This window comes from Lissotriton helveticus, chromosome 5_1, assembly GCF_964261635.1.
Source record: "Lissotriton helveticus chromosome 5_1, aLisHel1.1, whole genome shotgun sequence".
Lineage (NCBI taxonomy): Eukaryota > Metazoa > Chordata > Amphibia > Caudata > Salamandridae > Lissotriton > Lissotriton helveticus.
Window position 1 is genome coordinate 130,602,742 of NC_136065.1, and position 12,566 is coordinate 130,615,307.

General features: G+C 44.1%; 1 protein-coding gene across 1 annotated transcript in view; it reads right to left on the minus strand.

Annotated features, from left to right (window-relative positions):
- Positions 1 to 1,561: 1,561 nt before the first annotated feature.
- Positions 1,562 to 12,566, minus strand: part of LOC144754260 (protein CutA homolog) — a 286,931-nt gene continuing 275,926 nt past the window's right edge. Inside the window, exons 6-7 of the mRNA XM_078641880.1 lie at positions 6,769 to 9,408; positions 1,562 to 6,714 (exon numbers count right to left, since the gene is read on the minus strand). Coding sequence (XP_078498006.1) covers positions 9,306 to 9,408 — 103 coding nt within the window. The 3' untranslated portion in view covers positions 1,562 to 6,714; positions 6,769 to 9,305. The remainder of the gene's footprint in view (positions 6,715 to 6,768; positions 9,409 to 12,566) is intronic.

Consider the following 12,566-nt stretch of genomic DNA (forward strand, 5'->3'; position numbering starts at 1 on the left):
CATCACCTCTCATCTGATCAATACTTGTGCTGCCATAGCACCTCTCGTCTGGGGAAGACCTATGATGCCACAACACCTCTCGCTTGATGAATACCTATGCTGTCATAACAGCTCTCACCTAATAAATACCAACACTGCTACAATACCTCTCACCTGGTGAATACCAATGCTGCCACATCGGCAGCATAGGTATTCATCCTCTGATGAATACCTATGCTACCACAACACCTCTTGTCTGATGAATACCTATGCTGGCACAACATCTGTCACATAGTGAATACCTATGCTGTCACAACACCTCCTGTGATAGTGAATACCTATGCTGCCACAACACCTTTTACCTGGAGAATGTCTGTGCTGCCACAACACCGCAGCCCGCCTCGCCACCTGTGAGCCATGCTGACCGCCACTGCTGGTGAAAAGCTATGCTGCCACAACACCTCTCGCCTGATGAATACCTGTGCTGCCACAACACCTCTCACCTGATAAATACCTATGCTGTCCAGGGTACAAGTCCGAAAAAAAGAAGTGGGGGGACGCTGACGTCACGACAGGAAGTGACGTCATGAAAAGGTGGCTTGAACTATCAGACTCATTGCCTCCCCTCGCTCACCCCTGAGATGCGATTGCATCAGAGAAGCCAGCGGGCGAGCAGAGTTCTGAATGTGCTCCGATCTCGCCCCAGAGAGGCCAAAGAGTGAATGTGTGGCTCCAGTTCTCGAGCTCCCAGTAAAATAAGTGGGGGGACGCCGTCCACCCACGTGGTACCCCGACTCGAGCTCTGATGCTGTCACAACACTTCTGGCCTGGTGAATACCTGTGTTGCCACAACACCTCTCACCCGGTGAATACCTGTATTGCCACAACACCTCTCCCCTGATGAATGCCTATGCTGCCACAACACGTCAGAGCATCTGTACATAAAACCTTCAAAAGGATTTCACTAAGCAAGAACAAAGTAACTTGCTAAACAATAAGCAAAGAGCTTGCGGTACAAACATGAACCTGCATATGAAAAATGGACAATAATTATAAAACAAAAATATATAAACGTATTAATGGGTGCTAAATTAGATCGCAAAATAAGGCTGCAGAGCTACCAGAAAATCTTTACAACCCACCCGTCCCCCTCGCCCCTCACTCCAAAGAACCTCCCTCCTCTGACCAGAAAAAAGGTCACTTCATGAGGATCATCTGCATGTTTTTACCGGTCTGGACTGGCTGGCTGGCACACCAGAGTGCACGGTGCAAACCACAGAGTGTGCCCCGTGACACCGCCTCGGAATCCAACACCACACTCCCCAGTAACTCTCTCTCCATGAACCACCGCTGGCATTCTGAGGCCTGCAAGCCCTCCCCATCTCCAGGCACATGCACTTTTGATAGTTTCATGCATGACATGGACGACAAAATACACACAGAAAGAGTCGCAGGCACAGAGATGATCTCAAGGGAGCAGATACAGCTGGTTCGGATTTCTCCTACCATAGGTTTTTCCAACAAAACATACAAAGGGCAGACTGAGTGCGACAACAGTGCTAAATAAAAGCAATAATAACAATTTAAATCTCAAAATAAGATTTTATTTTTATTTATATTACTTCATTGCTGGAAATACTTAATACCTTAGAAAACACAAGTATACACTACTTCACTGACAACAAAAAAAATAGTTCTTGGTGCCAAATAGTCTAAAATGGTCAAGTCGTTGGTTCAAAATTCAGAAATATGTCTGATAAAAGACAGTTGTGATTTATATGCATACAAAATAAATAGCAAGATTTTTTTACGAAATATATATTTAAACATATAAAACAACTTCTCTTTGGGAGGCACTTCAGTCCATCTCTAAATATAAAATCTATTAAAGCAAAAACTGAAACTATTAAAGCAGAAACGTTTGTGTTCCTGAAAGTGACCTGAATCCCTGAAGACAATGACAGAGTTCATGAAATGATAACCCTTTGAGTGCTGGAGTGATGCAGCAGTGAAGATCTTAAGTTAGATTGGAGCACCATGTTTGATTGTTGTTCATTGCTTATATGTGCGTGTGTGTTTGTGCACATTCGTATGCCGACTTATAGACCGCTCACCTAGCTGTAACAGCAGTGGCTGCTCCGTTAAGGTGGAGGAGCATCGCCCCACTGAGTGCAAAAGGAAAAATAAAATGATAATAACACAACGTTAATAACGTTATGCTATTATCATTTTATTTTCAATACGAGCCAAATAGGGCGGGTGGAGCTGGGCTATGTGACGAGCAGGGAAGGAGGAGTAAGTGCACTTAAGTCCGCATGGCGGTTTGGCTGGTCTTCTTGGGCCAGAAAACAGACAGGCGCACTTAGCATTTCTCTACCAGGCTGTACTGCACAGCCGGGTGGAGAACATGCACAGGCCCCCCTCCCAGTCAGAGCGCCGAACCAGGCTGCTCAGACCAATCACGGCACTGCAGTCATGCTGGTGACGGCAGCGTCGTGATTGGCTTAGGGGAGTCTGGGAGCTTGTTTTCTGCCTGGAGCCAGGAACAGAGGGAAGACGGAGGAGAGGTGGCAGCCATACTCATGTAAATAAGCTTTTATTTATTTTTTATTATACAATGGCTGCTCTACTTTCATTATAATTTGCAATTCGGAACAGGATATAAATTGCATTTGTATGTGTTTTCGACAAGAAGATACCATTTGTGCAGTACCTTCCCTATTTAGTTTACACTAACATGCATTTCATGCGCATGTACATACACAAGTACCCACAGCAAATATTAGCTGGGCAAGGTTGCTTTTGACCCCGCAATGTTGTCTACCACAGTTAGGCTAAACTGGCTAATTTGATAGGAGTCAATATTGAGACATGGTTCAAGTTGGATACTTTTAAGCATGGGCGTAAAATCCGTTCCGCTCGCGGATTTTGCGGATTTTCGGCAAATTCGCAATCCGCGAACTCTAGCGAACTTACCGAAAATTCGTAAAATCCGTGCGAAGCGGATTTTTTGCTTGGTCGCACTTGCCAACTAGAATACTATACAAATTCGCGGGAGTAAACACTTGCGAGCGGCGGGCAGCGACACTCTCGCAATTGCGAGATTGCAAAATTTGCAATTTCGCACAAGAAATCCACCAGCAGGCAGCATAAACCTTGAAAATTATGATTTTTATCAGAATAACTCCTCAGGTTGACATTTGCCTGCACTTTTTCTCTGCAAGGAGTCCATTTGGGGGGGGGAGGAAGGAAGTGCCCCACAGTCTCCAACTTCCTGTGCCTGTCCAGCAGGCTCCTCCCAGTGCTTTCTTCATGTGCTGGTCACTTTGATTTGGATCTTGACCTGGAAGGATTACTTTTTGTGGATGCTGCTGGATATTTGGATTTTTGCAAAACTGAAAGCACTCAGCAGGTGCAAAAGTTCAATCTTATCATTAGTAACCATTCCCTGTAGTGCTTCCTGAGGGGTCCCTTCAGAGTTCATTTGCCTACTTGCAACTATTCTATGACCCTGCTCTGACCCTCACAGCAGGCTCAGAGAATAGCTACAAGTATACAACAAAGGTCCTGTTAAAAAAATTACACTGCAACAGAAAGCAATTACAGACAAAACTGAAAGCACTCAGCAGGTGCAAAAGTTCAATCTTATCATTAGTAACCATTCCCTGTAGTGCTTCCTGAGGAGCCCCTTCAGAGATCAGTTGCCTACTTGCAACTATAGGCCACAAAGGTCCTGTGAAACTGTGCACTGCAACAGAAAGCAAATTAGAGATAAGGAAGCAGGTGCCAGCCAGACTGGAAGTTTAAATTCAGTGACACATTAATCAACCCCAAATTAATTCATGTCAGTTGAAGCAGGGCAGGTGTGCTTGCTTTTTTTCACCCCCATAATCTACAGTGATAAACCAACCAGAGGGTGGCAGTGATGTACCAGAGGGTGGCATGGGTGTACCAGAGGGTGGCAGTGGTGAAACAGAGGGTGCTGTGAACCTGTGATGATGAACCAGACGTAGAAACAACATAGTCGCGGCCGTTGCGAGCCGACAAGTAAGTTCGCAATTGCGAACTGGTACAAAACCCTCGCGAACTGACAGAAACCCTTGCGAACACAAAAAAAAAAAAATTCGCGAGAGTTCGCGGATTTTGCGGATTGCCAATCCGTAAATACGCAATTTCGCGGATTGCCAATTCGCAAAATCCGCCCATGGCCTTATCCCTGAATAAGATATATACCGGTTGGAGAAAGTAGCTTCTTTTCCAAGATATCCCCTTGGAAATGAGGCATAACATGCAGAATTGGTATTTAACTCACCAAATTCCACGTTTTGCTTTTTTCCCAGGCTTTTTCCCACATAAATTTCAGCAGATTTGAACTGTGGAGATCTATAGGGGAAAGCAGGGGTGCAAGTTACTCCACAACGGAGAATGCCCATTCCTGGGTTAACTCCAGTTTGTGCAGGGATCGGAATTCACACCCTGCTCATAATCAGCACCTGGTTTTACATCACATATTTTATGTTTGCTTATCCACCTAAAGACCAAGTAACATGCTTTTCTGGGTGAATGTAGCTCATTCAGTAATTACCATAAGCCTTTGGCTTCAGGCTTGGGCCTTTTCGCTTTGTGCATCCCACCGACTGAAACAATACTGCCACAAAGCTGAGTACTCTAGACTCTAGAGTCCTGCAACTGCTTCTTCTAAAGGAGCTCCCTATATTCTGGTTATGTCAGAATCTTTTCTCTGTCTCCAACGACAGAAGAGGTACTGGAGTGGCGCAGTCACTCAAAAGTACTGCTGCAGCATGCCAGCTCATACACAAAAGATGCAGCCTTGATACTAGGTATGTCAGTATCTTTACTCTGTCTCCAAAACCAGGAGAGATACTGCTGCATGCCACTACCTGCAGAACAGATGCTACTTCAAGCTGGTTATTTACTCAAATGTCTTTTCCGACCTTTGGTAAATATGTCACTATACTGTTGGTTACTCAGAATCCAGCAGCATGTACTCCAATGAAGAGCAATGCTTGTTACAAAGCCAGGAATAACTAAACCTATCAGTCCAGGCACAGTACAAATTAGGAACTATGCCTGATTTTAAACACGGTTGTAGTCTATGCAACACATATTATGAGTCTTCAATTAAATTATGACCTGTCTTTATAATAATAATATCCATGACATAAAGAAGCCAAAATTCATTCATTTTCTAATCCTTGTCGTGGCTCAGTTTCTAGTGATTCTGGAAAATCATGTAATCTTCTGGGGCTAAAGCTAAATAACAATGATGGATTCAACCCAGATCTGTGACTGGGGGTGAGTGTCTGAAAGGTTTCAGTGCTCCGTCCATCATCACCTTATGTTGGCTTAAAATGTGTAACACAGTCTGGTTGTGTTGTAGAACCACTAATGGCCTTGGTCAAGAACAAACATAAATAAATAAATATTAAGCCCCAGGCATCACAGTATGAAAAGCGGACCTTGAATTAAGGCCCGCAGACTGAGCTCTTACGCTCCTTGGTCTTACCACTTTCAAATTACACTACTTCAAAGTATATCTTGGTCCTCCCTGCCAATAAGACAATCTTGCACTGCTACGTAGCACTTCTTTACTGATCCATAGGACATTTTGGCCCAGATTTACCAAAGCTTTGCGTCAGTGCAAAGTGACATAAAGTGACACAAAGTCTTGCAAAGGGTATTTATTAACCATTTTAAAATGCACTTTGCACTAGAAAGATGCTATTAACAAAGCTCAAAAAATCCTAGGTGCTGCTTTGCATCGAGGCATTACTGGGGCGAATTAGTAAAAATACCCCTAGATTTTTATGCAAAGACCAATCTACTAATACAGTCTGTGGGCCTTATTGCAAGTTTGGCGGTCCGACAACTGAAGACTACGGCCACCAATAGACCGCAGCCTATAGACCGCCGTATTACGGAATTACCGCGGAGGACGCATTGTGGCTGTGGAGAGTTTGCAGCAGTGATGATTATTTTTCCACATGTATCGATGCCTTTGTGTACATTTCGGCTGCATATGTGTCAAATGCACACATATGCATGATACATGTGAAATAATACCATCTACCCATTGCTGGAGTTGGGCCCATATGTGGGCAGTCCCGGCAATTGGTTTATGGTACAAAAAGGACTCGCCTGTATATCGCCTCAGGGTCAAGATGCTGCTGTGAAGGGGGGACCTGAAGAAAAGGATCCACGTCAAACCCTGCCTGGAAGAACAAGAAAGGGCTGAGTAAACACCCCAAATCCGTAGTTCCTGCCGAATTGAAGCTAGAGCTTGGATCGCCGTGGTCAGCTCATGTAAAAAGCAGCTCGTAACACAGACGATGGTGAAACTCACCATTACCACCCTATGGCAGCTGTCTTTTCCTGACCACGAACCCGGCCGATTACTGTTGGTTTCGGTGGTTCAGTCGTGGTCTTCATAAAGCCTATCCGCACAATTCGTAATAAGGTGGATGGACCGCAAGATCACGGCTGTCAGACCGCGACCACAGGAACCACGGTCCACGGACCATCAAACTTGTAATAAGGCCCTTACTGTGCTTTGCATAAAAAAAAATCCTCCTGTTAGTGGGCGTTAACAAGGTGAAATGTGTTTATTTCCTTAAAAAAATCCACAGGTTGCATGTATGGTGCAGTACACTGCACACATTCAATGAATGGCATCCTTCTCTGGGTAGACATAAGAATCTGCAGTGGAAGGATAGGCTTCCAGAACTAATCCTACGCTAGAAAGCGTGCCAGAGTAGAAGTCACAGATACGCTTCCAGAACAAATCCTAAACTAGACAGCGTGCCAGAGTAAAAGAAGACACTGATTCGCTTCCAGAACGATTCCTACGCTAGATAGCGTGCAAGAGTAGGGGAAGACACGGATATGCTTCCAGAACAAATCCTATGCTGGACAGCGTGCCAGACTAGAGGAAGACACCGATACGCTTCTACAAAGAATGCGATGCAAGAATAGGGGAAGACACCTGCAGCATTCAAATATTAGTAGGCATAGCGCTCAGCTGTATTTCCAAGTTTGTGAAACACACTGCGACAATTTGGTTGCTGAATTACTTTGAGGGACAAATTTGCTAATGTGGCCATTTGTCTTTATATACGTACTGCTCTACAATATGACTTAGGCATGGTTATCCACTACTCCACACAATGCCCCAAGCAATATGGCTTTCACAATCAATATTTTTTTTGTTCGATTGTTTTCCATTCAGTGGATACAACTTGTATCCAGTGATAAGAAAAATTATCAATATAAATCAGGAAAGCACCCAGGCATTCCAATCTACTGACGATGTGCTTTATTTTGTCACTGAAGTTTTTAATGCCTTGGCTCAACATCCTAGGCTTAATGGAGGTCAGTGTTACCTGCTGAATTGTGGTGGAATCCATGGCTGTTATAAGGTATCAATTTGAATCTTCAGATATCCACCCTTTGGAGTACAAGTTATCGGCTCCCCTACTTACTCTTTGGGTAAAGGTATCGGCTTCCGTACTTACTCTTTGGGTATGCAGCAGACGTCTGTGCAGAGCTGCATCTTTCAACGATATTACATACAGAGCAGGAGGCAGGTGGGTTACCCATGCAAGCCTTGACTTGTAAGTGCTATTTTATTACCAAGTTCTACCCTTCTATTTCTTTGAAGTTACACTCTTTAAATTTCACATTGTATTAACACTCAAATTTTCAGAAGCATCATTTATTTTTCGTGAAAAATTAAAGCCTATTGTGTCTTTGGATTACTGGTCATCCCAAGAGTGGCCACAGACCAATGCTATTTCCTCTTTGGCCCGCATTACGTGTTGCATGGTGCCGATGGGGTGTAGATCTTCAAACACAAAATGAAATGTGAACATGGGGTAACACTCTGCCAGAGTAATCACAAGTTAATCTCTAGAATGGGGGAATAACTTGTGAACAGAATTTGGCTTGATTTTTACTTTCACAGGGGGATTAACAGAAGTGTGGCTCAACGGTTAGAGACGGCAGACCCGGAGGCTGAGGTCAGCCTGGGACCAGGGTTCAATTCCCGACGCGGCCTGGTGCAGGACCAATGTCAGCGGGCCCGATAATTCTCGCCTCGGTGCCACTCTAAACATGGGGTCCCACGCTGCAACTCTGGGCAATAGCTTGCTTAATCTCCACTCCGGCCCCACCACCGCCGGGGATGCCTGGCTTCACCTTGGGGATGCCCAGTAAAGGGACCATCTCACAGGGAAAGCCAGGACGGGTTCCCCAGTGGTACAGCGCTGGGACGCTCCAGGGTAACCACGAGCTCTATAAATCCAACATTCATTCATTCATTTACCACCTGTGTTAAGCAGGTGGTAAATGTGAGCTGTAGGACAAGCGCTGGGTAGAGCTGGAGGGAGGGATTTGTTACAGTAGGAAATAGAAGGGATGAGGGAAAAGATGCAATGGCCAAAAAACAAAACCTCTGGTGTAGACTGTGACAGAGGCTTGTCTGCTGCTCCAGCCCAAACCTTGTACAATTTTACAAGCCCAAAGTACCGGTCAGTAATTTGGGCTGGTAGTATGGGTCTGCTGCCCAGGGAAACCAGGTGTGGGAACACCGGGCCAGTTGTGATCAGGCCGAGCAATATCCCTGAGCTGGATACTGCACTGCCTGATTCGTAATCAGGATTTTATAGACAAGATCAAGAATACTCATCATTTCTGAGGGAATATCGGCGAGACACCAAGCCTCAAGCAGGTACACTTGTGGGGACAATGGCATATCCAGTGCCAAACAGGCTTATTCGCAGTGTGTCTTCAATCTATCAATATTGAACAGGTCTCTTGAATCTGAAATCCTCCAATGCTAGCATGTACCAAACTAAGGCCACTGGTCTGTGCTGGCCAGAGGGGTATCTTCTTTAAGGTACGATACCAAAATATCTTTGTCTGGATATTGCCTGACATGAATGTTATGTACAGAAGTATCGCTCTAGTGGAGTTAATAATAAAACATCTGTACCCAAAGGGACGATATTTTTATACACAATATTTAGAGCACGCTATTTATATCCGACAATATTCTTATCACCAATATTTTGATATACAACCATTCTTTAGATTGTCTGCACTATGCCCAGATGCATGTTTATATTTCAAGATGCATCACTTATCCTGTTAACCATTAGAAAACATGTCGCTATGTCATAAGAAAATATCCGTTCCAAAACTACAAATAGTGCGGTCCTTCGTTTCATTGGGTAACTTGTCAACTACTGTAAAAAGAGTTGTTACTCCAGTCACAGTCTCTTAGGATGGCACAGACTGGTATCTTTACATCAATCCTCATGCATGCTTTCGCCAATTAATCGTAAATATGCAGGATTTCCTTGGTCAATGGGAAAACTGAAGATTTCTGGAATCTCGAAAGGGTGAACAGACCTAAAAAAGAAAAACAGAGATGTCAAATCATACGCTGTAGCAAAGAGACACTTTATGATAACAGTTAAAAAACAACACAAGCCACACAATTCACAATAGAGGACTGTTAAAGTAAAATCCACCCACTCCAAAACAACTTAGTCTAGAACTGAAATTATCTATGAATCTATAAAGAAAGGATTACGTAAGGTCATCTGTAAAGTTTAGAGCTGGCACACCCCATGTCCACTAAGTGAAGATATTTTGTACTTTAAAGGCAAAAAACACAATGACCATTTTTAAACCTCTCATTCGCAAGGACTGGACATTGTGAAGGTCCAGACTGCCAAGTTTCCTTCTTGATTGCCTGAGGAAAGTGCAAGTTCTCCCAATAGCCTGGGCGCCACCCTGCATTTAACAGTACTAGTGAAAGGTGCCAAGTGTCACCTTAAGGGGAACTAAGATAGGAGGAAAAAACCACAAAGGAAAACATATCTTGTCTGCAATCTGGTAGTTCTTGATTCAATATGAAGATTTGTGCAGAGGAAGTTAAGCTAGACAACAGCCTGTCCCTGATATAAAGAAAGTGAAACAGCCAAGCAAGGTCTTTCCAGAACCAAATCCAAAGGGAGATCTGACTGCAAGGAATTGAAATCAGGGACAAACATGGAAGTAAATGGGTGATTAATGCAACACAAAATAAGGTAGTGAATGCTTTAAAATACATCCATCACTCAATAATACCCCCTTAAATATGAATAAAAAAGAAACTGACAATACAGGAAAAGACTCAACTTCATCTTCAATTGGGAGCCTCGGGCAGCAATGCTTGGTCAGACCACTATCTTGGAAAGTCACTTGATAAGCCCAGCCAAGCCCCTTTTTACCAACTCATGCCATCAACAAGGAATGTCAAAAATAGACCAAGCTTGACATCTTTCCTCTGATGCAGGGCGCCACAGCCCAAACACCGCCAACACTCCATGGAAGTTGCTTCGAGGAATCCACTTGTAAGGGGGGAAAGTGTTAAAAGACTGGTGGCAATGAAGATGACTTGTGCCCGGTATTGGTGAATTTTCCTCAGGACTCAAGGAATCAAGGATAGCAGAGGAAACCCATATTCAATAGGAAAACTCCACTTAAACTGAAACATGCCACAATGGCTCCTTGTAAAGGATACTGAAATGCACAGATCTTTGGGCACTGTACATTGCTGTAAATGGTGAACCAGTCCACTTGGAGAGTGCTCCACCAGGCGAAGATGTCCTCAACTACCTTTGGATGGAGCCACTAGTCATTGGTAAGGCAGCGCTGACTGCGGCTGTCGGCTATGGTTTTGAGAGAGACCACTAGATGGTTCACTGTTAGCAAAACACAGTGCTGGTGAGGCCAAGACCAGAGTTGCAGGGCTACTCAACAGAAAAAGTGTGAGCCACACTCCACCTGCTTGTTGACGCACTACATCACAGTTATATTGTTTGTCAAGATCGGGACTGACTGACCAGAAAGGGAGAGATGGAATGCCTTTAACGTCAAGGGAAACGCCCTGAGCTCCAGCAGACTGCTGTGCAAAATCCACTCCACTGAAGTTCAAAGGCCTTTGATCTTCAGTTAACGAAGACGAGCACCCCAAACTAAAGTGGAGGCATCCATCATCACCATGGCCCCAAACAGTAGCAGGTGAAAAGACATTCTTAAGCTCCTCTATGCCCCACCGGGTTAGATCTGCTGCAGTGTCCCAGAAGATTGTGATGGTATCCAACAAATCTTTTCCTAGCTGGAACAAGCCTACGGAGGCACCACTGGAGAGCCACCATGTGCCAGCGTACATGCAGGATGAGGGAGATACAAGAAGACATCACACCAAAACCAAACCAACACCATAAGACCAAAAGACTGAAATCTGAGCCAGTTCTTGAAACAACAGAATCAAAGATCTGATGCCTTCTGAAGAGGCAGGAAGGATCATAAGAATTCAATATCCAGGACTCCCATTATGAACAAAAGGTGCTTACAGGGCTCCAGATGTGATTGAGGAACACTGATTAAAAAAAAACAGGTTGAAGAACAGTGACGCCGACAACTGCAAGTAGCAAAGCACCATCTTTTGGGACTGAGCCTTCAGAAGCCAGTCACCCAGGTAAGGGAATACTGGAATTACTGATCGTCTGAGATGTGCTGCTACTACTCCCATTAACTTGATAAAGACTTGGGGGTCCCATCAGTTTGAACTGGAGGACTGCTAACTGCTGGTGGGTGGATCCCACTATAAACTGCAGGTACCCCTTGAGTGTCTTCAGAATCGGAATATGAAAATACGCATCCTGTTAGTCTTAGGACACCACCCAGTTTTCAACATCAGCACCAAAATCACCTTGGCCCGGGTCAGCATCTTGAATTTCTCTTTGTGGAGAAAGAAACGAAAGATCCTAAGGTCTAAGATCCGATGAAGTTCTATGTTCTCCTTTGGCCCCCGGGAGTAACAAGAATAGCACCCATGCCAATTCTCTGCTCCAGCACCAACTCGGCTGCTCCCTCCAGAAGAGGATTGCCACTTTCTGCTCATGAAGCAGAAATGGTCTTCTGTCTGGCAAGAACAGGGAAGGGGGATGGGAAGAGGCTAGTAGAAGGGTAAGGAATACCCTCTTTCCCTACTTTGAAAGACCCACAGATCTTAAGTAATAAGCTTCTAGGCCCGTAAAACAACGGACACTTGGTCTTCTACCATTCTCAAATGGGTCGACAAAGTGGGACTGCTTCCCAGCAGTGGAAGGGGAGTACATTTTCAAACAGTTCACAACAAGAAAACCTTACGTCAAAGAATGAGGATTAGTAGTATTGATTCATGGGAGGGAGTGGGAGGGATGTGATTTAGTGGCTAAGTTGCAGACTTCTGTATACTTTAAGGTGAGGTTCTAAACTACAGTGGACAAAGGATCCAATGAGCATTAAATAAATACAGTCCCACTCTTCCATTTTTTTTTATATTTTAATGTGCATTATGTAAAGTGGAGTAATCCTTATTTTATTTAATATTTAACTGGTACCTATTTTTGTTCATCTATTATCTTTAAAATCCTCTATGGAGCAAAGATAAAACTAATTTACCATTTTCTTACTTGTACTTTTATTGTTGCATCAAAAAATCTTTATTCAGGCAAAAACATGTTTTTCTTTGG